At 42.7% G+C, this 27,831-nt stretch overlaps 1 protein-coding gene across 1 annotated transcript; it reads right to left on the bottom strand.

Annotated features, from left to right (window-relative positions):
- On the bottom strand, positions 1-27,778 carry LOC311233804 (ATP-dependent DNA helicase PIF1-like). Its single transcript, XM_084320828.1, has 14 exons — positions 27,686-27,778; positions 26,765-27,023; positions 24,041-24,337; positions 22,065-22,194; positions 20,981-21,106; positions 20,237-20,390; positions 16,367-16,481; positions 15,928-16,034; positions 11,925-12,064; positions 10,405-10,511; positions 9,422-9,509; positions 7,521-7,666; positions 1,691-1,882; positions 1-1,138 (listed from the first exon to the last, which is right to left on the bottom strand). Exons 2-14 carry the CDS (start codon positions 27,020-27,022, stop codon positions 1,088-1,090), a joined length of 1,911 nt encoding a protein of 636 aa, XP_084176954.1. The 5' UTR covers position 27,023; positions 27,686-27,778; the 3' UTR covers positions 1-1,087.
- Between the last annotated feature and the right edge of the window lie 53 nt (positions 27,779-27,831).

Below are 27,831 nucleotides of genomic sequence, written 5' to 3'. Positions count from 1 at the left end.
GATTTTTAAAAAGTGCATCATCCACAAGATCATGATAATAAATATAATAAGCTCTTCCATTCTTTGGCAGACGGCCACAGAAAACACCTGTGACCCCCAGCAATTCAAACACATGAAAGTGGTGTGTTTCACATAATGCCAGTTACTCACAACTTGCTGTACTAAGTGCATACAATTTCTTCCCCATCCCCTGGGGACAGATATCAAGATGGAGCTCGTCAGGGACCACTGTGTGTAGGGTAGACAGGACTGTAGCTTGGAGGGTAGACAGGACTGTAGCTTGGAGGGTAGACAGGACTGTAGCTTGGAGGGTAGACAGGACTGTAGCTTGGAGGGTAGACAGGACTGTAGCTTGGAGGGTAGACAGGACTGTAGCTTGGAGGGTAGACAGGACTGTAGCTTGTCAGGGACCACTGTGTGTAGGGTAGACAGAACTGTAGCTTGGAGGGTAGACAGGACTGTAGCTTGGAGGGTAGACAGGAGTGTAGCTTGTCAGGGACCACTGTGTATGGTAGACAGGACTGTAGCTTGTCAGGGACCACTGTGTGTAGGGTAGACAGGACTGTAGCTTGGAGGGGTAGACAGGACTGTAGCTTTTCATTTGAAAATGATGATCAGACTACCGTGTCGTAATACCAGATTTCAAGACAAAATCCCAAACACAGATGAGCATCTTAATATCTGTTCCCACGAATAATGTGAAACAGCCTTTACTGTTGGAATAATGGGATTTTCTACCTGCTAAAAAAAAAGATTGAAAAACACTACTATAGACACAGGTTTCTCGTCCACGTCACTCAGGGTGTGCGCACATCGAGAAGACCGGGGAGTGTCATGGTTCCTCCATAGAGCCCCATTGTACCTTTTTAGCGCTGCAGCTCAACAGAGAGGGGGCAACTCAGTCACATGATTCAGTGGGTATTGCCGATTGGCTCAGACATGATGTGTTTATAAACAAGAAACCCATCTATAGAAATGGGCTTTGTATACACTGATTAGGCGACAAGAGAACCTCAAATGCAATCGTGGCCAAAGTAAACGGTCATTACAGTAAACGCTCATGTGCACATCATCTAGGGGGTGGGGGTCACCAGTGGTTTTCTTTGTTGCTTTTGCCAACAAACTCATCCATGGAGGCCTGCAGAGAGGAGGAGGGAGAGACGGAGAACTTCAAGTCAAACACTGCATAAGGAACCACTCCATCTCCACCACACGAGGGCAGTAGAGGACAAGTCGAATCGCCCAAATACAGAGGGAACCACTGCCTGGATGAGGTTTTGCATTCTATGAAATTGGTGACATTTTATGAAAACGTCTTAGCAATACCTAGTGCACAGGTTACAAAGACCTCGTTACCAAAGCGAGGTACGAGCATTTGACCACTCATAGTGCGTACCATTTAGACCTTTTCAGAGCATTTCCATTGCTTTTCTCCCTCAATGGCAGAGGTTTGATTTTTCATTTGAGGTTGGTTACATGAGTTTTGTTGTCGTTTTACTGACTATTTAGTTCATAACATTTGTCATTTGATGAAAGCCTTTATCCAAAGCAGCTTACTGTACCATGTACGCATTGATCACGGTACGCATTGATCACGGTACGCATTGATCACGGTACGCATTAATCACGGTACGCATTAATCACGGTACGCATTAATCACGGTAGGCATTGATCCTGCATCAACACTCACCTGCATCAGGAGCCTGTCCTTCCTCAGTTTCTTGTAGAAGAGAAGCACATCCGGGTCAGCCCGGACCACGTGGGGGTCAAAGTCCATGACCCGCAGGCCCTCCAGGCTCCTGGCCCGAGACAAGGCCACGTACGCCTGGCCGCTCTCAAACACGCGTGCTAGGGAGATCTCCACACAGTCCAGCGTCATGCCCTGAAAACACAAATTGGATACACACACATGGCTTAGTTGTCAGGATATGTTGACCCAGACTTAACCCTTTAAGGTCAGTGTACCTTTTCTTTCAACATTGTCAAGAATTCTATTGTGGAATTGTAGAATTTCAATGATCGACAGTAGCCATTGTTACACCGTACAAGTTCAGTTTCCAAACAAATTCTACCTCACATTGTAGAGGGTTAACGGCCATGTAGGTCTGTGCAGAACGTACATCAAATAGTGGCCTATAAAACATCCCATCTACGTTATGTTTACGGTTCACAAGACTCGAGGAAGACTCAGGCGATTTGAGGACACAGTCATCACAGTGCAGGTTTCTTCTTCAAATCTGTGCACTGCTTTTTTTCGCGACCACGCCTACTTTCGGAGGAAAGACAGATACCGTTCCTATTGACCACCAGTGTATTTGGCCTGTATCTAAACTGTTGGCAGAACGCCTGCATTGTTTGAAACGTTTGTTTTGTTAATGCATCTTGTTATGTCAAGAAATTACTTTAAATCACTGGCCGCCATTGAGTGTTCGAACAGTTGTGAAAAGTTAGGTTTGATCCGTTTCTAGGCTCATTTCCCCAGTCAGCTGCAGGATGTTTCCTCATTTCCCTACCTGGACATTTAATATTACACTTATTAATCTCCAGGTGACCTAAAACTAAGAGGGAACGACTATATCTGGGCAACCAACGATGGTCTTCAGTGTGATATCTTCTGGCCGTCTCAGACCCGCTCCAGATCCAAGCTCCGGGAGGGTCATCAAGGAGAAGCCGCCTATTCTCAGTCCTTGACCCACAATGGTGGAACGAACTGCCCAGCAGTTAGCACAGCCGAAACCTGTCCAATCTTTTGCTGTCGACTAAAGACGCACTTCAACCATTATCTGAAATAAAAAAGATTCTAACCCTAACTAACCTTACCGTCATGCACTAATATACTAACCTACTAGGGGTGTAAAGGTACACGTATCCATACCGAACCGTTTCAGTGTGTACCGTACACCAGACTAGATACTGATAGCTGGAATACACCAGACTAGATACTGATAGCAAGAATACACCAGACTATACAGATAGCTGGAATACACCAGACTAGATACCAATAGCTAGAATACATCAGACTAGATACCGATAGCTAGAATACACCAGACTAGATACCGATAGCTAGAATACACCAGACTAGATACCGATAGCTAGAATACACCAGACTAGAGTAGATACCGATAGCTAGAATACACCAGACTAGATACCGATAGCTAGAATACACCAGACTAGATACCGATAGCTGGAATACACCAGACTAGATACCGATAGCTGGAATACACCAGACTAGATACCGATAGCTAGAATACACCAGACTAGAGTAGATACCGATAGCTAGAATACACCAGACTAGATACCGATAGCTAGAATACACCAGACTAGATACCGATAGCTAGAATACACCAGACTAGATACTGATAGCTGGAATACACCAGACTAGATACCGATAGCCATCTGTGGCGGTGAAGCTCGCGAGTGGAGTGTAGCAGTATACTGTGAACATAGCATGTGTCATGTACAGCTTCAAAGTACCAAAGCTCCTACTCTGCATTTACAAATGTTTCTGGTAGATATTCTGTCTTGATATGATATAATAATAAGCTACATGTTTTATGTCTAATTAAAATAATATGCAACGCAAGACAAAAAAACACCAACCCATGGGATAGAACAAAGGCCAACCACATGACCGTATTATTAATAATAGGCTGCATGTCTTATGTCAGCAAAAAAGAAAAAAAAATATATAAAAATCAGTGCCCTGTACTAGTACACAAGTCTAGAGAAAAAAAACAGTAACACTGCATCATCTACTTCCCGATAAAGGCCTTTTTGGGACATGGATATTTAGGCTACATGACATCATATTTAATGAGGGCAGGGGTAATGCTTGGCACGCACTATAGGCCGTATGGTGAAGGCTGAGAAGTGGCTAGAAAACTATTCTCGTTCCCACCTCGGCGAATTACACTATTTTCACTCTGGGTGAAAGATATATTGGTGTAGATTTAGGATATATTGGTGTAGATTTAGGAACAAAAAGTTCTCCATTGACAAAATAGCCCATCATAATTTTAAAGTCGGGACTAGATCTTTCCTCGCGAATGGATATTTTGTTTAATTTGACACAATTGGTGCGAGTTCGGCCACGTATCTTGCGCTCGACCAATAGCAGCTCTCTTTGTTGCGAGATCCTCGCAACAAAGAGAGCTGCTATTGGTCGATCCGGTGTCAACAAAGAAATTACATCCACACTCTTAACGTTACAAAATGGACAGAAAATACCTTCTAAAGTTTGCAAAAAGGTTTCTAAACAATGTTATATGCATCTCACGTCCGTTCAGAAAGAATGTGTACAAGATTTTACACAGACACGGTGGGATAGATATAGAAACTGTGTTGAACGGTGGCTTAACCTACCAGGCCAGAATCATACCATTGTGGAGACATACAAACATTGTTTAGAGATCGATTTGTGTCAAATGTCATGATATCTGTATGTCGTGTATGTCATAAATGTCATGATGAATTGAAAATGGGGGACCCCGATGTAAACAAGATGAAAGTCTCTCTGGTCTGCATCTCCTTAACAATTGTGTATTGAGCCGTTCTGTATTGTACCCATTCTGCAATCTGTTAATAAAGTTTTCAATCAAGATGAGATATTCCTTTATTGGTCCCATTGGGGAAATTCAGGCATCATAGCAGCATGGGGGAGGGGAGGTACAGGTAGTAAAAACAAGCAGTGTAAACAATATAACAAGTCAATATAATTAACTAACTGAAATATACAGTATTCACATAAGGTGCAGTATGCATAAGGTAGTGTTATTGTCCTTTTTAGGTTCCTAGTAGTTGTAGTTGGATGTCTGGCAGCAGTCCCTGCCCACTGTTGTGAGCCTGATGGCCGCTGGTATGAAGGACTGACGGAGGTTTATTCGTCACATACATACACAACTAACACTAAAGTTTCAAGTTTGTTTATTATTTATCACAATAAAATACAGGTACTTTACGATGAAATGCTTGTTTCTGTATGAGCCCCTGAGAGTGTGCTTCATACAGTAAAAGAAAGTAAGTAAGTAAAGAGGAATATTCAATATACAATACAGAGTAAAATGAGTAAACAGTGAGGTGTGTGGAGAGATCAGTGTCAAACTGATCTCAACAAATACAAACAAATCACACTACTACTGTATAATCCTAATCCCCTCGCCCTATACAGGCTGCTTTTGTATATAATAATTTGTTCTTAATTGCTTGCCTGGATAAAAAGGTTAAATAAAATAAAAACATCCCAACCCCAGTCCACACCCTCATCCACCACCACACTTCCCAGGCAAGACTGATGTTAATCATCCTCACCACTATCATCCGAGTCATCATCCCATGTAGCCCTATCTTCGGTTTCCTTATAAACATTTGCACAGTTTTGGCATTGACAAAGATCTGTACATGGCAGTTTTGCAGACACGCATGAACATCTTCCTGTCTCAAATTGTCCTTGTTTGCCCTTAGTGGACTACCTGCAACACACCATCAGAGGCCGGATTTGTAGTCATCCGCCATAGTCACTGTTAACTCCCCATTCTCGACATGCCACCCATTGCCAACAGGTAAAGGGGCACACATTACAGATTTCAATGACTGTCTCATTATAGCTGCTTGGTAATTTGCCCTTTTGCAGCGCTGGTACAATGCGCCACTTGTCGGGGGCATAGAGTTCTGGCAAAGCCGATGCCATGCAGAATGCTTTATATCTGGCATCATTCACATTCTTAGCTGATGGCTGGCCATACAGGTGGCACACATATTTGCTAAGACCATCAACGGTAGACTGGTCTAGGCTAGGGTAATTCACCTTTCCCCCTCCTCCCACTGTGCAACATCCTGATGTGAAATATCCACAGTGCAATACCCACCCACTACCGTCTGACACTGTGATTGTTATTCGTGTGTTGCTATTCTGTATATTGTATTGTACATGACTAACATTGTCTTATTGTTTCTGTATAGGATTTTATGTTTCTCTTGTATTACTTGTGATTTCATTACTGCACCTTAGGTTTGAGTCCCAAATCTCGTTGTATGCAAATATAATGACAATAAAGTACAATCTAATCTAATCAGGGTCCCCCATTTTCAATTCATCATGACATACAAATATATATCATGACATTTATGACACAAATCGATCTCTAAACAATGTTTGTATGTCTCCACAATGGTATGATTCTGGCCTGGTAGGTTAAGCCACCGGTCGACGCAGTTTCTATATCTATCCCACCGTGTCTGTAAAATCTTGTACACGTTCTTTCTGAACGGAACGTGAGATGCATATAACATTGTTTAGAAACCTTTTTGTGAACTTTATAAGGTATTTTCTGTCCATTTTAGTCCGTAACGTTAGAGTGTGGATGTAATTTCCTGGTTGACACCGGATCGACCAATAGCTGCTATTGGTCGAGCGCAAGATACGTGACCGAACTCGCACCAATTGCGTCAAATTAAACTCTGCGGTGAGAAAATATCCGTTCGCGAGGAAAGATCTAGTCCCGACTTTAAAATTATGATTGCGCAAAATGGGCTATTTTGTCAATGGAGAACTTTTTGTTCCTAAATCTACACCAATATATCTTTCACCCAGAGTGAAAATTGTATAATTCGCCGAGGTGGGAATGGGATGAAACGATACAGCCTTCACCATACGGCCTACTAGAAGATATTCCAAATCCTAACAGATATTGAAACGGTGGTTTATATATATAACCTATAACGTAATTTCATTCATTTGGAAAATTGTGTCAAAATAGAGTACCTTGCACTTGATGATTACACTCCGGTCTCGACTTTCTGAACCTAGAATCTTGCAAGAACCACAGGGCTTGACGGCTGTGGGGGTGCTGGAGACGTGATCCAATAGACTTTTATACGCCCGAGTCTCCTGAACACAGATCGACCAACCCCAAGTCGATTGGCACTTTCTCAGCCGAGCTATTGTCACTTTCCCGCACCTACTCCCAAACTCTGCATGCGCAGATTGCCCACGGAGTCTCTCTGGATTGTCCAGAGATCTAGGTTTATCAATCTGCGCATGCATAGTTCTGGTGTAGGTGCGGGAAAATGCAGATCGACTTGGGATTAGTCTCTCCGTGTTCAGGAGACTCGGGCGTATAAAAGTCTATTCGATCATGTCTCCAGCACCCCTACAGCCGTAGCTACAACCACTTAATGTCAAGGCTCTCATCCACATTCATCAATTTTTCTCCCCCCACACTCCTCCATGAGCTCAATGTAATGTGGAAGTGCAGTGGTCTATCGGGACAACCGACAGCCAGCTCTGTGGGGGTGAGTCACCACGAAGGTTAGAGGAAGAGAAGTGCTGAAGGTGAGGTTTTAGGGAAATGAAACCCAAAGAGATGATTCATTAGAAAGTGACTCATTCACTTAAGCTGTACCCGCTCGCATACCGGCATCGTAGTCTACGTCACGGCCATTTCTGAACTAGGACGCATTCCAAGACAGAAACACAATGAGTCACAGCACAAACGGACAACAAACGGGTCAACTACGCTCACCTGGCTCTTGTGGATGGAGATGGCCCAGGCCAGTTTGAGTGGCAGCTGTGTCCTGCTCACGAAGAGCCCGCTGCCGGCCTTAAACATCCAGCGTTCTTGTTTCAGCACCTCCGTCACCCCGCACAGGAAGCGCACGCGAGGGAGCTCTGCAGGAGGGAGGAGAGAGAGAGAGAGAGAACCAATCAATGGACTGCTACCGAAGTTTTAAAAGCTGTACTTTTGTTGATACAGTGGCATGGGAAAGAATATTATCCTCCTGGAAACTCACGAGTATGGTTCCATTTTGTACTGAAAAAGTATTTCACAAATCGGTGTTCATACAGATAAAAGCCATTATAACCTGAAGGACCGTCTTTACCTTCATTATAACCTGAAGGACAGTCTTCAGCTTCATTATAGGTACTTGTAGAGCATCACCATCATAAACACAGTAAAAAACACCAGCCTGGCCGGGTATTATTACTCATGGATTTTGGTGATGATGTTTATGCAGAAAGAACACATCTCTCATGCGGTCACATCATCACGACAAGCCCCCCGTCTCTGGTCTCTTCCTTTCCCGTTTACCACTCGTTTTGTCCTTGATGCTGCACGTGGGGTTAATGGGAAAATTCGCTTAGTCAACGTTGCAATTTCTAAAAGCCAAATTGCTAACCCTAAATGACTGGATGTTGCAGAGAATGTACCGATACTGGGGACCTGATCTGCAATGCTAAGCTATTTTTTTTTCCCCCCCTGTCACTGAAATTCTAAATCCACTGCTTTATCAGGGAGAGGAATGTATATTAGAGGAGTGATTTATTAATAGTCCTTTAATTTACCTATAGCAAAGACTGGAGACCTGGGAGAAATTAAGTCACTATACTAGACAGCAGGCAAATAGGAGTTTTTAAAATGCATTTGCTACATTTCGAGGCTCTAGGTTTGTTTACTTTGGTAATGTATGTTTACCTTGTGAGGCAGCTGGATTCACAGGAGAATCCATCTTCAGTCAGTCAATATACTCTGTATGATAGCATGGGCATGGTTTAGGTGTGACATTTGCTACCTTCTTTGAATCAAATATTTATTTGGTATTCCTTACAAAGACGGCAAGAATCGTCCGTTGCAGAGTTTCCCAGGACAACTTCGCACATGGTTCCGTGTAACAAACCCATCTGCTGCATCAGGTTAAATGTATGCAGCAAGTAAAATAAAACAGAGTAAAGATCAAACTAGTCAGGAATGTATGCAAATCCTAGGGATGCGAGTAATCCATTACTCCAGCACTCGCCGTTTCAACTGAACTCCAGTGATTTTTTAGGGTGCTCGATTGTATTACGTTTTCATTCATCTCACTGTAAAAATCCGTCACGGTGCGAGTTGTTGTAGGAAGACAACACTGCACTGCAAGATGTGGAGCAAAACGTTTGTGTTGGAATACAGCTAGCTTAGTGTTATCTAAATGATAAACAGTGGTTTGTGTTTGTGCATTTCCAAATTGTGCCAACAACATGTCGCCACTTTGTGTAGCATTCATATATTATTGATACGGATACGACATTGATATGTCATTCCATGAGCGGAGAAACCTGCTGCAGATGGAGTGGAGGTAATCCAATTATTACAAATGGTACCCGACTGTTTTGACTGACAATATGCATTAAGCATGGAGTATATTGCTGTGCATTGTTTGTTATGTATAAAATTGGTAGTGTCTGCATCTGTGTGACAATATATCTTTGTTAATGCTACTGCTATATGCTTTAAGATGCAGTCCCAAAATAGATTTCCCTAAACATTTACTCGAGCACCACTCGAGTAATTCACGCGAGTGCTCGATCTGGGAAGACGTTACTTGTGCCCATGCCTCGTGACTATCCCTCATTTTACATTATAGTACACGTATACAGTATATGAACCTTGTTTGCCGGGCTGGAAGTCCACCACCACTCCCCGAGCTCCATTGACCAGACCCCTTTGGACGTCCAGATTCTTCGTAAGCATCACCTTGGGGAAATCAAATCAGGCAAGTATATTTAAATGTGTTGCTTGGCAAATCTCAAGTAAACGGCTAGTTGCGGAAAACAGATAGGAATGCTTTTACAGTGCAGGAATGAGCTCTAAATATTAACGATTATAGACACCGATAGCCGCAGTGTTTATATTTACACGGTAATAAAAATAATCAATGACGCATGCTACAGGTCGTTATGGCACCACAATCTTGACCCTGCAGTAGTCGGTCTATACCAGACGAAGTAAGTAACACAATACCCAGTAGTATTACGACCAGTTCAAGGACGATAGAAATTACTTCAATATTTATTGATATGATATTTTGATATTTTAAAATGGAAAATCCACCCTAAAAAGATAATTTACATTGTGCCATGATCTTTGAGAGCAGGATAATTAGAATAGCACAATGTAACTGATCTTTTGGTAAAAAAGGCCTTGCAAGGAATGTTTGTGTAGTTCTTTTTCTTCCAGTATGGCCGCCTGTAGAAATTGGTAACCACTTTCAAAAGAAAGGGCCTAATTTATATGTAGTGGTAGAGTAGGTAAAACGCTGAAAAAGCACAACATCGCTGTTCCACTGAATACTATGCATGTCAACATACAGCAACCATCGTCTCTTCCGTTGCGGTGTACAAAAACATGGTCGTTATGTCACAGGCAGCAATGTTGGTTGGAAGACAGGCCTCTATTGGCAGCATGCACCTTCCACAATATGTGGAGACTTCTGTGGCTGTAAAAGGTTTTGTTTATATATTTGTAATGTTTGTAAAAGAGATGTGCATTTTAAGAGACGATCGGTTAAGACCACTCTAACAAGCTTCTGTTTCCCCAAATACATTCTGGGTGGTCAAATTAATTTCCAGATTGTAGCACACACACGTACCTGGGCTCCCACTTTGAGTTGCAGCAGTCTGCCGACAGGGCTTTGAGCATCTATAGTCTTTACCAGAGCAGGGTCACTGTCCACCGCCTCAAACACACGCACAGACCCTGGGGGAGAGAGCAGGTCATACAACATGGCAACAAGAGGGCACCGCAGTGACCAAAACTGTCCTGAAGAAGTCATGACTTCACTAATAGTCATAGGATTTTGTCGACTAATTAGTTGATTTAAATCAAGAAATCTGTAATATTGCATTTTCCACGTGACATTTCTTAGGAGGACCTCTTTAAATATAGTGTTTACCACAGATGTGCTTACATTTTTCCTGGGGAAAAGAAATGTATTAAACCAATAAATCTTAGACCATTACAAGAGAGTAATGGTCGACTAATCTACTGAGAGCAGCAATACCAAACATTTTCAAAGATATTACAAGTTACTATATTTGGTCATCATTTAAGATGGAATGAATTGAATAAGTTATCAGTGGAGTATAATGAGGATTTATTTATATTTTTGGTGGGTGGGGCTACACGTTTGTTTACGTCTGGATTACAGAGTGGACATTTAACTCATTCCCCGCCAGCGACAAGTATACTCGTTATTGGCCGCCAATCGTATTACTCGTTATTCGTTATTTGATCGTTATTTCTTTTATTCCCGATCGCATTGAATAGTTTTCGGGACCCCCGATTAATTATGCTGTGGTGGGTTATGTCATGGCCCAAATGGACATACGATCTACCAGATGGCAATCAAATAATTGGAATATTCTTTTTGGAATCTCACCGGCCACAGGTAAGAGCAATTTAACGTCAATTTCGATTGTGCCATCGCCCTGATCAGTGTATGCTGTTGTACTAACGAATACCGTTATTGACAATCAATTAATCAGAAAAGACCCCCCCCCCCCCCCCCCTTCATGCATTCATGATGGAACATAATATACCGATCATATGCATTTGAATATTTAATTGTATAGGGACAAAGTGCCAATGGACTAATATAATATGCATTGCAGCCTATTACTAGCCTCCCAGGAATTACCCTAAACCGCTCTAAAACCACACTTATATTCACCACGGTATAAATCTGGAATGTATGGATGGAAAAATTATTCCCTTTTCACATCTTGAACGATAGATAATCGATGTCAAATGGGCCATAGTATTGCATCCATAGCTATAATATATATATATAGTTATATCCCTGCAAACAAGGTGAGCGACTCCCATCGTTTACAGTGGTGGCAGTAGCTACTACAGGATAAGGCTAATAGCGGGCAGTCAATGAGTTAACGAAGAAACGGGCAACAGGAACAACAAACACCGCCTCATTGCGCTCCCCCCCCCCCCCCAAAAAAACAACCCTGCAGGGCCCAGATGGAAAAAGCCTTGTACAAGACCACTGAAACGACCTCTGATGAGCAAGTGTCACCTTCCTCCGAGGCAGAGACACAGGCACCTCCTGCTGTAAGGACCAACAAGGACAAACGACAACAAAAGAAGAAGAATTCACACCTGGCAGCTGTTTGAGTTTGTTCTCATTTGTGAGCTCCACGTCGTCCTTGTGTGTGCACAGCCTGGTCGCTAGGATACCGTTCCTCTCGATCTTGTGATAGGCACTCTTCAACAGCTTAGCGGTTACTTCCTCTGTGACTCTGTAATAGGATTGGTTCGAGACAGACGAGACGGGATATTGATATTTCTATGTTTGAAAACCTGTCCTGCCGGGTTTGGGATCAAGTCGCTTTCAATAAAACAAAATAAAAAATGGAATTGCTGTTAACTTGCAGATAGAATATCCATTCTCATTTACTTGTCAATAGGTTGGATAGTACAACCCTTTTGACAAACATTTTTCAATATAAAAAAAAAATAAGAGAAATCCCACTTCCAGAGTTCATTGAATTGAAAGGGAATTGATCTTCAACCCTTTTGAGTAGAGGATGGAGGCCATGCTGGAGTTCCAGAGGGGTGCAACCCCCCCCCCCCCCCCCCATTTAGCCTCCACACCGCAGCTACGCTCTACCCCCACGAGGATTTGTTCACAGTACTAATGAAGGATAGGCGTTTCATACAGTACTAATGAAGGATAGGCGTTTCATACAGTACTAATGAAGGATAGGCGTTTCATACAGTACTAATGAAGGATAGGTGTTTCATACAGTACTAATGAAGGATAGGCGTTTCATGCATAGTATTGTATATTATATGGTAACTGAGAACATTGTACATATGTCTATACCGAACACTGTGACCTCATTTTCTTCTTCTAAATGACATGCTATACTATGTTATTTGATACTATCTTGTCTAGCACAGTCTCTGGAGCGTAACAGTAAGAAGCATTTTGTATGAAAGTATTCTGTACTTCTGTATGACAACCATTAAAGAAACTTGAGAAACTTGAAGGATAGGTGTTTCATACAGTACTAATGAAGGATAGGCGTTTCATATAGTACTAATGAAGGATAGGTGTTTCATACAGTACTAATGAAGGATAGGTGTTTCATACAGTACTAATGAAGGATAGGCGTTTCATACAGTACTAATGAAGGATAGGTGTTTCATATAGTACTAATGAAGGATAGGCGTTTCATACAGTACTAATGAAGGATAGGCGTTTCATACAGTACTAATGAAGGATAGGCGTTTCATATAGTACTAATGAAGGATAGGTGTTTCATACAGTACTAATGAAGGATAGGCGTTTCATATAGTACTAATGAAGGATAGGTGTTTCATACAGTACTAATGAAGGATAGGCGTTTCATATAGTACTAATGAAGGATAGGCGTTTCATACAGTACTAATGAAGGATAGGTGTTTCATACAGTACTAATGAAGGATAGGTGTTTCATATAGTACTAATGAAGGATAGGTGTTTCATACAGTACTAATGAAGGATAGGTGTTTCATACAGTACTAATGAAGGATAGGCGTTTCATACAGTACTAATGAAGGATAGGTGTTTCATACAGTACTAATGAAGGATAGGCGTTTCATATAGTACTAATGAAGGATAGGCATTTCATACAGTACTAATGAAGGATAGGTGTTTCATATAGTACTAATGAAGGATAGGCGTTTCATACAGTACTAATGAAGGATAGGCGTTTCATACAGTACTAATGAGGATAGATATTCTTTTTAGTTGGTGTGTTGAACAGGTCTTTTCGTTTTGTTTTTCATGTTGAAAAACTGCTTTTCATTGGAGAGAGCTAGAGTTCAGGAGACCAAACAGACTCCACCATGTCAGAATCTACAGACCCGACACTAGTGCACAGTCCAGTGGAACACACTATTTTAGCAGAGCCTTGAGTGAATGTATAAATGTCAGTATTACAGATTGGAACTAGCAATGCAGCACTGGATATTTCCAGTTTGCCCAAGTCTGGATTCATTATGCCAACATGACGTCGTAAATCCTAGGGTAATATATCTCGACATTTAAAACGGGTTAAGGGGGGCCTAGAGAGAGAGAGAGAGAGAGAGAGAGAGCCATCACTCAACTGTTGTTAACGGTTATGGCCTGAAGGTTGATTTGGTTTTGACAATAGTGATTCCTGAAATCCAGACTTCAGTGTTGCTATTTCCAGTCTGTAGTACTGACATACAGGCTGTATTGAATGAGGCGTGCGTCGTGTTGCCTTCCTGGAACTTAAAACGTATGCATACCAAACAAGGAACAATAAGCAAATAATTAGATATTCACTCATGACAATCACTCGGCAGTCAGTAACCATGAGGTACATTCATTCTAATAATCTGTCAATTAAACCGTTTACTAGGGATGTCCGATATTATCAGCCGATATTGGCATTAAAATGTAATATCGGAAAATATGGGTATTAAAATTCTCTTTGATTCTTTATTTAACCTTTATTTACCCAGGCAAGCATGCAAGAACAAATTCTTATTTATTTATTGTCAAAAGTATGCATAATGTTGTGTTAATTCCACAACAAGAGATATGTAATGTTAATTACCTGAAATTATTCTGTTTTGGGGGGTGGGGGGGGGGGGACCCTGCATATATCTGTATCGGTTGATATCGGTATCGGAAATTAAGAGTTGGACAATATCGGTATATCGGTAAAAAAGCCAATATCGAACATACCGTTTACCCATATTCAAGGTTAACTAACTGATCAATATAAAGACACCATAACCGTTCTAGAGTATCGAACTAGCGTAATCCAGTTGAAACCCATCGTTAAAGAAATCTTAAATTGTGTCCGTTTTACAAGTGTCTTTGAGATTCTTTCTGGCATATAAACAATTATTCCGAGGCAACGTTTTGATTTCTCATCACGTGAGTTTGGTGAATCCAGTTCCTGTCTCCAGGTTAAAGGGGAACTCCAACATTTTGGGAAATTTGCTTATTTAACATCTTCCCTGGAGTTAGACAAGAAGATACATACCTTTTTTGTCTCTGTGCGTGCATTTTAGCTTTGGGAATAGACGCTCCGTTAGCATAGCTTAGCTTCATCACTGGAAGTGAGGCAGGACAGTAGCCTTACAGTGCCTTACAGTGTATTGCAAGGTCTGACATTGACCACATTTGATATGCATGACCTTGGTGGGTTCTAGGTCAACTCCTGAAAAGGGGGTCGATGTCAGACCTTGCAATCAAAAGTTAGGGGGCGCACTGAAATTATGGCAAGGGTTATTAGCCCCCTAACTTTTGATTGCAAAGTCTGACATTGACCCCCTTTTCAGGAGTTGACCTAGAGCCCACCAAGGTCATGCATATCAAGTTTGGTCAATATCAGACCTTGCAATACACTGTAAGGCACTGTAAGGCTACTGTCCTCCCCCACTTCCAGTGATGAGGCTAAGCTATGCTAACGGAGCGTCTATTCCCAAAGCTAAAATGCACGCACAGAGACAAAAAAGGTATGTATCTTCTTGTCTAACTCCAGGGAAGATGTTAAATAAGCTAATTTCCCAAAATGTTGGAGTTCCCCTTTAAGGTACAGACTACCTAGTGGTCAGTCAGTACCGGTCTACCCTCATGTAAAAGGTACCCAGTAGTCATGTAAAGGTACCCTGTAGTCATCGTGTAAACATACCCAGTAGTCAGTCATTACATACCCACCCTCATGCAAACATACCCAGTTGTCATCATGTAAAGGTAGTACGTTAATTAAGCTATGCAGAGCGCAGCCCTTTAGCTTGCCAACGTTAAGATAGCAGGAGCCGTCGGCCAACAAAGATGGTGTTTCAACAAATGGATTCACAAAATGGATAATCATCCAAACGTTATTGAAGCCTCCCGTGAACAGTACGTAGTCAGTACTCTTAACGCAGCAATGTGCACATATGCGCTACGTTATATGCGTAAATGTGCGCCAAGACTCGACAGTACTGAACCAGATTTCTTTTTGCATGATTAAAAACGATGGTTCGAACGACAGTTAGAAAAACCCTGGTGAATGTTTGAATCCCAAAAACAGGAGACAGCTCTAAAAGGTACCCAGTAGTCATCATGTTAAGGCACCCAGTAGTCCATCAATACCTGCCCACCCTCACTGCCTGCAGGAGGGAGATGAAGGACTGGTCCGTCTGCCTCCGTACCTCCATCAGCTCCATGTTGACATGGATCACCTTGCGCCAACTCCGAGCCTGAAGAGATCAGGGTGAGAAGAAGTCACAATGTTACATTCATTCAATCTTTATTTCAACGGGAAATACACTGAGGGCAGCCCTCATTCAGTGTTGCCAAGCCTTATATAAATACTTTTAGTATTACTGGTCTGACCAGTTGTGCATACATTATTAGTACTAATACTGGTCTAATCACAGATATAAATACATTATTAGTACCAATACTGGTCTAATCACCAATATAAATACATTATTAGTACCAATACTGGTCTAATCACCAATATAAATACATTAGTACAAATACTGGTCTGATAACCGATATAAATACATTATTAGAACTAATACTGGACCTGGAAGCAGAAATTGGGCTTTTCCTTTCCCTTGGAGACGGGCGGTAACTGGAGGAAGTCCCCACACACAATCAGCTGGATGCCTCCAAACGGCTCTGTGGACCTCTTCACCGACCTACAACAAAGATTGTTGTAAAACAATGATTGTTTTATTCTATGATAAGATACCATGTATTATTCTACAATAAGATAGTCTTTTATTCTACGATAAGATACTAGGGATGTGCAAGGATATCTGGTTAGCCAGGTTAACCAGTGATTTAAAATTAACCAGATATATATATTTTTTTTTATCCACTTTTTCTCCCATCCCAATTTAGTCGTGCCAATTCACCCCTCGCCTGTCTTGATCGTTGCTCGCATGTGCCCCCCACTGGTCGGTCGTAGGGAGTGTTGAAGAATCTATCGCATGTCCCCTCCGATACGCGTCTATACTTTCCGTAGCCGCATTTCTGCAGGACTCTCTCTGATTGGCCACTGACATGTTTGCCCAATCGTGTGACGAGCTGTGTCTTTGCCCATTTCCGCGTCGAACAGCCTGCAAACTACCTGCCGTTCTATCGTCATGCTCTAAGTCTAAGACAAACTCTAACCGTAACCAACTTCGAAAGAGTGCCTAAGCTTAACCGTCGAAAGAACTTGCCGTCACACTCTAAGACAAACTCTAACCTTAACCTACTTCGAAAGAGTGCCTAAGCCTAACCAGTGTAGAAACTGGCGTCGGCCAATCAGAGAGAGTCCTGCAGAAATGCGGCTACGGAAAGTATAGACGCCTCCGATACATGCAGAGTCAGCCAGCCACTTCTTTTCACCTGCCAGCGCGGACTCTCATTGGCGAGGTGTAACGTGTGGGAGGCTCACACTACCCTCGACATCTCCCGTCCTTGCTGTGCAGGCGCCCTGACCGACCTGTAGGAGTTGCTGTTTACAACAACCAGATTACCACCCATCAACTCCCCTCCCGCTGACTCTGCCAAGAGTCAGTATGAAGGCCGGCGGCAACGCTGACAGCATACCGGTGTCTCGCACGTTGGTGACAAGCGCTTAGACCGCTGCGCCACCCAGCCGCCCCTTAACCAGATACTTTTTTTTTAATCTACTTTTTCTCCCATCCCAATTTCGTATTGTCCAATTCTACCCTCCACTGTCTCGAACGTTGTTAGGCCATGCCTCCCACTGGTCGGCTGCAATGTGGACGAAGCCTTGCATCACGTGTCCCCTCCGGTACTCGAGGAAGCAGCCGTCGCATCTTTTCACCTGAACAGCGCGATCTCTCAGCGGCGAGGGTCTGCGTGGGAGGGACACGCCGCCCTCGTTGTTTCCCCGATTCTGCTGCGCAGGCGCACCAACCGACCTGTAGGAGTCGCTGTCCACAACGTCCGATCCCCACCCACCAGCTTCCCACCCCCTAATACTGCCAATTGTATTAGTATGAACGACCAGCCAAGCTGGTAGCAATGCCGAGAGCTGGGCTCGAACCCAGCATCTCCCGCATTAGTGGCGAGAGCCTTGCCCACTGCGCCACTTAGCCGCCTTAACCAGATATTCTTCACACAGGCTAATTCACATTTTTATATAACGTTTTGTATTCATTTTATAGGGTGATAGTGCATTGGTTCGGAACGTGAAGAATCGGTGCTCAGCTGGAACCGAACATTTTTCGTTTTTTCCGTGTGAACCGCGACATCATCAGTGGGCTTGTCGTATTCTAGGACAAGCGAAAACGGCGAACAGCAGCGGTTTGGCATTGCACTCAATCGATCCATACAACAGGAAGCGATTTGCGACTGATCTCAAAATGAGATTAGATTCCAATGTATTATTATACAGCACAAGTACAATACACCATCCAACCAGAGTGGATAAATAAATGCTTCAGAAATAAATATGCATGGAGAAAGGCTTAGTGAGCCTCGGCGCGCAAGCACACACACGTACGTACTGCATATACGTTCTAAATGAATCGTTCCAGCAACGTAGGCTTCTATTATTCTAATGACTTGTTTTATTGGGCATCATAGTCGTAAGTCCTACTGTAGAACATGACATTAGCATGATGCCTTCTGATTTATTAATGCAAATACTGAAGACGCCGCAATTGGCTCTTGACAAGTGTAAATTATGGATTAGTCAGATGCAGTGAACGTCGGACCCTTTAGCTCTACTTAGTGCAGCTGCCTGTGGATCCTATAGTCCCAGGTTCAAATCTCCCAGTTTGACATGTTTTTTTTTATTTATTTCTCATTAATTTATGCATTTCTTTATCCACTCTGGTTGGATGATGTATTGTACTGTATAATGACAATACATTGGAATCAGATCTCATCTTGAGATCGCTACCTGTTGAGTGGATCAGCATGGTGCAATGCCAAACCGCCGAAGCAGTTTTATATAGGGCACATTTTGCCACTGTCGTGTTCATATGGTTGCGTTTATGGTTGAGTAACGCCCCCCCGCTGATGACAGGACGGTGGAACGTTGGTTCTCCTTAAATAGGTGTAAACGCGGGCTGGTTCGCCAGAGAGCACCAAGGTTCAGACTCGAGAATGGAGCAGGAGCTTGAACCGGAGCCCTGCCTGTGTGAAAGGGGCTTGAGAGAGAGAGAGGGTATGTGTGTGTTCGCCACACTATGAGGCGATGCTAAATTACAGGTAATCTCTCAGTGTTGTGCGTGGGCTGAACGAACATCCGGCCCTTTGCACAAGTTATATTTTGGGAAGGGAGAGTTTTGAATAAAATTCTGCACGGAAAAAAAAATTTCTGCACGCACGTTCCGGTGGTGGTTAACGTACCGTTGCATTCGTTCGGTACACAGCGTGTACTGAACCGAAGGTTCAGCACTGAAACGGTTCAGTACGGATACGTGTACAGTTACACCCCTAGTGGGAGTGGTTAAGGTTAGTGTTATGGTAAGGGGTAGGTTCATAAACAACCTTATTAGGTGAAAATGATGAGTTACAGCTTTGCAACTATAGGTAAAACAAAAGAAGTCATGACTCCCACATCCAAAATTAAGCGCATCCTACAGGCGCAGAATTTTGAAGCAGTAATCCACGCATTTGTGACTACTAGGCTGGATTACTGCAATGCACTTTATATAGGGGAGAGTGGATCCTTGGTTGCTCGCCTTCAGATGGTGCAGAACGCCACTGCACGTCTTTTAACTGGCACTCTTAAATATGAGCACATCACCGATTTTATCCTCACTCCACTGGCTCCCCGTGCATTTTAGGATTAATTAAACAATTATTTTAAAGCTCTTCGTGACCTTGCCCCACCCTACCTCTCTGAGCTGTTGCATTTCTATACACCTTCCCGCTCTCTCAGGTCAGCTGACCAGCTCCTCCTTGTAGTGCCTAAAACTAGGCGTAAGCTCAGGGGGGACCGTGCTTTCTCCGTTGTCGCCCCCAAAATGTGGAATGAGCTGCCGCTGCAGATTAGGCAGGCCTCATCACTGTCCCATTTTAAAAGCCTCCTTAAGACCCACCTTTTCTCTCTGGCTTTCGACACCATGTAGCTTGTTGATTTTATGATCTTATTGTTTTATTGTGTTATCGTTGTATAGTTTGTTACCGTGTCCTTTGCTTTTAAATACTTTTAAGTACTCTCATCCATTTAAATGTTTATTGTTGCCTATGTTTATCTTTTTTTAGTACCGTCGTTCTTTTATCTATTTTTTTTAGTGCTGCTTAAAGTTTTTTTAATATGCTCCCTCTGTACAGCACTTTGTGCCCCTGTTGCTGTTAAAGCGCTTTATAAATAAAGTTGGATTGGATCCTTCCGGGCTATGAGATCTAGACACTACCCACCACCACAAAACATGTCTTATGGCATAGTTAGCATCACTCCCTAGCATTCACATCATCTCACCTGGCTATGGATTCCAGCTTGTCAAAGAAGGGGGCGTCGACCATAGAGATCTCATCGATGATGAGGTGACGACAGCTGGTCCAGTGCTGCAGGACGCCGGGCCTCTGGGCCAGCTCTATGCACTGTTCTAAGGGGGCAGAACCCGACCCAATGCCTAGAGGGACAGGACATTCATTACAAATGGAGACATGTTTTTGTTATCCAGTTGATTGTGCTCTTGATATAATATTTATAAGGAATGCCAATAATATCCATAAAAACACAACACAGAAAGCATAAGCACTGCACGGGCTGACCTTCGAATTTTTTTTTGGAATAATTCGGAGCTTCGAGATAAAAAATAAATTATAAATACTTTTTTTTTTCGTTTATTTTTTTTTGTTGTGGGACTTGTACAGCACTTTGTTCAACTTTGTCAGTGCTGTAAAGTTTAAACCTTAGACAAACAAAACACTTTGCTTTCATGAAATATTGTAAGCCGTCATTTGAGGCTTTATAAAAGCAGCACAATGAACACATCTGTCAGTGCCGAGTCTGACCTCATCTTAAATAACAAACAGCATTGCTTGTTGTAATTAACAAAGAGAGGCAGAGTTGATTTTGCAAACATTTTTTTTTTTTTTAATATATTCAAAATTTATTTTCATATTCGAATCCCATGCCCATCGAACGAAGCTTTGAAGTATTTAAGACGGCCCTAAAGAACACCCACATTTTAGCAGATGACGTTTCTTACGGACTGACCAGCAAAGTTGTGTAGCGTCGTTCCACCGATGTGACAGGCAGCCACTCCTGTGCTGGCTGTGGCATAGGTACTCTTGGGAGGCAGAGATCCCACAATCCTTTTCAACAGGAAGGACTTCCCTGTGCCTGAACACAAACATTGCATTCAGGTGGTGTTTTTTATTTATTTTTATGACTAACAAAACAAACAAACATTAAGGCTATACAACAAAGTAAAGACGACTAGATGGTAGACAGGATTCTATACAACAAAGTAAAGACGACTAGATGGTAGACAGGATTCCATACACAATTCTTGGGTTCATGATTCGATACAACCACAATAAGGAGGAGTTGTAACGTTAAAGTTGTAATGTTATATCAAGCTAATCAATTGCATACAAAATGGTGATGCGCCCTCTGACGGATTTAGCCGATTTCTAGAAAGGGACATTGCTGTTCAGTGTATGCCCTTGATTATTTCTCAGGGGGGCCTCCTGAAGCTCCAGGTGTCAAAGAGAGCTGCTGCCATAGGGTGGGCTCGTTACGGACAAAGGGAGTGACCCTAAAGCTGCAGGTGTCACAGAGAGGTGCTGCCGTAGGGTCACCTTGGGCTGGTTATGGACAAACAAGAGTGACCGCGTGGTCACAGACAGGCGTTGGCGTAGGGTGGGCTCGTTACAGACAAACAGAGTGACCGTTTGGTCACAGACAAAGAGAGGCGTTGGCGTAGGGTGGGCTCGTTACAGACAAACAGAGTGACCGTTTGGTCACAGACAAAGAGAGGCGTTGGTGTAGGGTGGGCTCGTTACGGACAAACAGAGTGACCGTTTGGTCACAGACAGGCAGGGATGTAGTATGAATTGGTCCATTTCGAAATAAAATGGTCTCACATAATATGGGCAATATGAACAATTCCTATATTTAAACTATTTAATATTGGGGGGGGGGGGGGGGGTCACATAGGTGAGGCAAATTATTTTGTGAGGGCAGACATCTTCAAAACTCTTGATGGATGATAGCACTCGGGGTAAGGAGGAACACGACTATCAGGTCCATCTTGATGGATGATAGATCTCGGGGTAAGGAGGAACAGACTGCGTACCGGCACTTCCAGTGAAGAAGACATTCTTCCCACTCAACACAGCACTGAGGACGGCAGCCTGTTCTTTGCTCAGCTTGCGGGACGTCGGCAGAGACAAGACGGGTCTTTTACTGGGGAGGAGGCCCTTCATCTGAAACGGCAGGATATTCAGAGAACCAGTCACACACACACTTCATCTGAAAAACGATAGCCTATAGCGTCTAGAGAAGCGGCATTGTGATCCAAGGAGCGACGGGAAAGTCTGTGTAGGGAAAGTGAATGAATAACATGATCCTGCACCCAAAACACAAATACATTCGATTTTTGATCCTGCCCCCAAATACCACTGATGCGCTCTCAGAGACTTAACCTGAATCCTATCGTTCTGTTGTGAGGAGGTATAGGTGACATTTTTGCAAGTAACCTTCCCAACTGATCAAATAGGCTGTTCTCTTCCTACTGGTTTTATTGCAAACAGAGTGTGTGACCAGAAGATCTGGGCGGGAGAAGTAGAAACATGTGTTCTTCTCCATTAGAGATTTAATATCCTTCTGTGTAAAAATAAATGAATCAAGTTGCTTCACTTTCTGAGTAACACATTGCTGTCAATATAGGATCAAGTGCCAGTCTCGAAGACCTCCATTTAAATAAATGTATACTAAGTGAATGATGGTCACTATGAGATAAGATAAGATATTCCTTTATTGATCCCCTTGGGGAAATTCAGGCATCATAGCAGCATGGGGGAGGAGGGAGGAGAGGTACAGGTAGTAAAAAAGCAGTGTAAACAATATAACAAATCAATATACTTAACATAATTAACTCTGGACATGTGCATAATGGTCAACAAGGTGCAAGATGAGGGTATGTATGCCTTCTCAGTTATATTTGCCCTACAATAAATAGTTCCAGTATATAATCTAATCCAATAATCTAAATCTAATATATAGTCTAAAAATGCTAAATATATGATCTGATGAAGTATACAGTATTCACATAAGGTGCGGTATGCATAAGGTGATGCACGATATATCGGCCGAAATGGCAGTTTTTTTTTTTTTTTTTTTACACATCGGTATCGGTCTGATATCAAGATTGGGCATATATTAAAAAAATATATGGGGGTATGAGTCTGTGATAGGGCTGAGCCCAAACGTTTGATCGTTACGTTGGTGTTCAAATTCTAAATCAACAGAATTAAAAAAAAAAAAAAAAAAAAAAAAAAAAAAAAAAAAAAAAATCTTTCTTTATATATTTTTTGTGTCTATTCATTCTGTTTAAACCTATGAGGTTTTTCTTCACAGTTGCAGATAAAGATTAGGCTACACTAATATTATAGTATTATACTATTATAGTATATGACTTGTCATACACATTTTTATATATTTTTTTTTAATTAAAAACGAAGGTTGGAACGTCCGTTAGAAAAACCCTGACGAAGTTCGAAGCCCAAAAACAGGCTTCGGGGACAGCTCTAGTCTGTGACTGAACGTGCTTCTCATCTTGACTAGCTCGTCGTAGAGGGGGTGGTATCTATCGCTGAATGAGGTAACACAAGGTGAATGAGCCTATGGCCCACTGATGAAAGCCCTTGCATTTGCAGCATTACCAAATATTATGGACTGGGTGTCTGTGGAGACAAGATCTTGCTTAAAATATGTAATTAAAGTACTAATCGACCACAGGGAAAAAGGTTACATTGTATACTGTATGCTCTGTTGTAGCCATAAGTATGTACTAGTGTAGTGGTGAGAGCACTCACCCATTAACCTTATGTAGTGTGGTTGTGAAAGGGTTAACCCTTTGTCGTGTGGCAGTGAAAGGGCTGTATTGTCACAGTGAAAGTGTTACCCCTTTGGTAGTGTGGTAGTGAAATGGTTAATATTGGTGCAATTCCTCAACACAGATGCTCCATTTCAGTGCGATACCGGAATACGAGTGTTGGTACAAGTGAATCCTGTGTGGTGTGTGTGCATACACGCGTGTTTACAACTCACTGGGCTGGAGTCACAGTCATCCCTCGACCTTTTGACCTGCCTTCCTGTCCCCGCGATCATCTTATTGGTTCCGTCCGCCAGTCCTCCTCCTGCGTTCGTCATTTTCCCCCTCAGCTCATTGGCTTTCTGGACGTCCTTCTGCTGCAGGGGGCTAATGGTCTCAAAGCTGCGGGGCAGGCCGGCCTTCAGCTTCTCTCTGCCGTTCAGGTGTTTGCTGGTCTGCCAGGCCTGGTGTTTGATGCCCAGGGTCTTGAGGAAGACATTCAGTCGGTCGGGGGGGCAGTCGGAGATAAGGATCTGGTTCAGAAGGAGGCATCGCGTCAACCCTTTCACTACCAAAGGGTTAACCCTGTCACAATCACACTACAGAAGGTTAACCCTTTCACTGCCACACTAGACGGTTAACCGTGAAAGGTTAACCTTGTGTAGTGTGGTAGTGAAAGGTTAACCTTCTGTAGTGAAAGGGTTAACGATTAATTAATTAATACCACAATATATTTTCGTAAAGGGAAAGCAGGGCAAACACAGGTGCAGCTAACAACATTATAATGGGTCCAATTGATAAGGTGTGCCACTGAGCCAACATTGGCAGTAGCCTAATTAATCGCACTGCATTCTTGTATGTTGCAATATCCATCCTGGTATTAATTTCAAACCCTGAAGGTAGGCAAATGTAATGCATTTCAGGGTGGTATATATCTAATCCAAATGCCAAGCAAAGGATTTGGCCACATTTGTGACCCAATTGCCTGATACTTTAAATGATGGATCTGGAAATTGGTATACTAATGTCAACTAATATACTAATGTCAATTAAACTATCATTACACCTGGGTAAAACAGAATCCATTCTCTTTGGATCAAATAGAAAACGCAGCAAGGCCAACGGCTTCTCTACAGTGGGGGACATTATTGTCACAAGGAAAGATGAAATGACCTACCTGGGTTCCATCCTAGAGGCAAATCTTTCATGTGACAAAATGGCAACCAATGTAATAAAAAAAAAAAAAGTCAACCAACGAACTAGATTCTTGTACCGGATCTCCTCTCTGGTAAACAAGAATACCCTGAAGACTCTGGCAGGAGCACTCATTCAAGGGTACTACGAGCACTTCATGGTATCAAAGCACCTCAAAACAAGGCTACTGTACAAACATCACAAAACAAACTGGTCAGACTACTGCTTGGCCTTACTCACAAAACCCACCTTACCCCTGCACATTTTGACAACCTAGGATGGCTTAGAGAGTAGCGGACAGAGTACAGCAACTTGCAATGGGCCTGGTCTCTACAAGATACACTACACCACTGGGATACCCATGTACATACTACCCATGTACATACTTCCCAAAGGTCAGTGAATTCCACTCCCACAACACCAGAGGGAGTTCCACAAATCATGTTCAAGCCAGATTTGGCTCAAACAAGGGACTAAACACGTTCGCAACTATGCAACAATAATGTGGAACGCCCTACCCAAAACCGTGAAGGAATGTGAATCCCTACCCACCTTCAAACCCGCTCTCAAAGAGCACCTACGGGTGGCTGCAATTACACATACAATTTCGCAGAGTAAATAGTACTCAAACTGAGTACCAATTTACTCAGTTTGAGTAAAATCTACTCTGCGAAATTTACTGTGTAGAAACGGGCCCCTGTAAATGTCCAAATACTCCAGTCCTTCTACTCCAGAGCTGTAGAGAGCATCTTGACTGGAAACATCACTGCCTGGTATGGAAACAGCACGGCACAGGACAAGAAGGCTGAGCGTACTACCGGTATTGCACTACCCCCCCTGCAGGTCCTATACAACAAGAGGTGCAAATCCAGAGCCTGCAGAATAATGAAAGACCCTCACCACCCCAACAACAGCCTGTTCCAGCTGCTGAGGTCAGGCAGACCCCTGCGAACCCCAGCTACTAGGACAGAGAGACTTCGGCTCAGCTTCTTCCCCCAGGCCATCAGAGCCTTGAACACTGAACTCTCCACACACAAGACACGAACGCTGTACACGCTCGCACACTAGCAGCCACTTTAACATGAGCAAGCACACACTCATGCTGCACACGCCCACACTTAGGAAGGGTCACTTTAAAAATAGTATAGTAACAGTGTATATGCACTACCAAAGGACCTAGCATGTCCTCCATGCTCTGTAAATAACTTATGTACAAATACCGATATGCCCTACTATGTTACCCGTTTATTGCACAATGTTGTTTTATTGGATTCTATTATATGTTGTTGCTACTGTATTGCACATCGTTGCGGGCAAGACCACCCGCATTCCATTGTATACTTGTATGCCGTGACAAATAAAACTCTTGACTTGACCCCCCCACCAATGTACAGTTTCTTCCCCTTCGGATCTATATATTTTTTATGATCTCTTTTTACTACACAGTTCTGTATATCCGTTTGTTGTGCATGTCATAAATGTCATGATGAATTGAAAATGGGGCACCCCGATGTAAACAAGACGAAAGTCTTTCTCTGGTCTGCATCCTCTTAGCAGTTTGTTTTGTATTGAGCCGTACTGTATTGTACCCATTCTGCAATCTGTTAAGGCCTAACTAAATCGGCAGGGTCGGTCGGCAACCTGAAACCAACTATTAATTTTGTTAGGCCTAATACAGTTAATCAACAACAGGTGGGGGGGGGGGGGTATACCATGGATGTATAATGACGGGTGTGTATTAAACCTCATCGGACAACAGAACAAACCTGTATGCTTTCGGGGAGTAACTTGACGGTACACTTCCCATCTCGGGCAAACTTTGTGAACAGTTTGAACTCTTTCATTGTGTAATTCTGTGGGGCCTTCCCGTCGTGGATGCGTAGAATTATTTCTTGGAACTCGTTGCGGCCCAGAAACACGGAGGCTTTTCGAATGACCTGCCGTTTGATCGCCTGTCCAGCTCCATTCAGTCGCTCCACTGCTACACAGCACTGGAGCTGCGGCCCCTCGTCCCCTTGGAACATGCTGGAGGAAGTGCAAATGTATTAGATGCTTATTTAACGTAAGTGCTTCTCTCCCACCCACGGCCCTCCTAATGTACAGTCTCCTCCCCATCATATGTATACTCTCTGTCAGGATCTATGGGTAACAGTATATTTGCATATCATATCACAAATGTAACAGTACTATATACCTGTATGTCATGTATGTCCCTATGCCACAAATGTCATGATGTCATGCATGGTGTGTATGTCATAAATGTCACTATGAATTGAAAATGGGGGACCCTGATGTAAACAAGACAAACGTCTTTCTCTGGTCTGCATCCCCTTAACAATTGTATGTATTGAGCCGTACTGTATTGTACCCAAGTTATCATTCATTCATGCTACTCTGTAGGTTACTGTACGGTGTTTAATGATAACACTTAAAACCGAATACCTCTTTCCTGACTTTTAGTCACACATATGCAATCAACACAATAGCGTTAGTCTCTACTCTACTCGCATACAATCGACATTCATTCAAACATTTAACAGTTAGGTTAAATCATGAAATCTCTCGACGCGGGTCGTCTACTTAACATTCGCGAATACAGTAAACGTAGTGAGAATACGTTAGCTAACTAAACTCGTACACATTTAAACAAAACTGAACCAAAACAAAGTAGTGGAATTTACTCTTACCTCTTTATATAAAAAGTCAGTTATTCAATGATTAATTTGATGACTTGTCTCCTCCGCTTTGTTTAGCTGCGTCTCCAAACTCACTCTTCCCGATGAAACAAAATGCCAATTTAAAAAAAATAGGCCAATGGCTATGGGACGTTTTC

Source organism: Notolepis coatsorum (genome assembly GCF_963971535.1).
Source record: "Notolepis coatsorum genome assembly, chromosome: 8".
In the NCBI taxonomy this organism is placed as follows: domain Eukaryota; kingdom Metazoa; phylum Chordata; class Actinopteri; order Aulopiformes; family Paralepididae; genus Notolepis; species Notolepis coatsorum.
The sequence above is the reverse complement of the archived record's forward strand: the minus strand, read 5'-3'. Positions and strand labels throughout refer to the sequence as shown.

Excerpts from the sequence above, each read along its gene's own strand:
- LOC311233804 (XM_084320828.1), bottom strand. The coding sequence starts at position 27,022 with ATGTTCCAAGGGGACGAGGGGCCGCAGCTCCAGTGCTGTGTAGCAGTG. Across the intron at positions 10,512-11,924 it reads CAAACTCAAACAGCTGCCAG|GGTCTGTGCGTGTGTTTGAG; the intron begins GTGTGAATTCTT and ends TCTCTCCCCCAG. Across the intron at positions 7,667-9,421 it reads CTTCCAGCCCGGCAAACAAG|AGCTCCCTCGCGTGCGCTTC; the intron begins GTTCATATACTG and ends TCCCTCCTGCAG.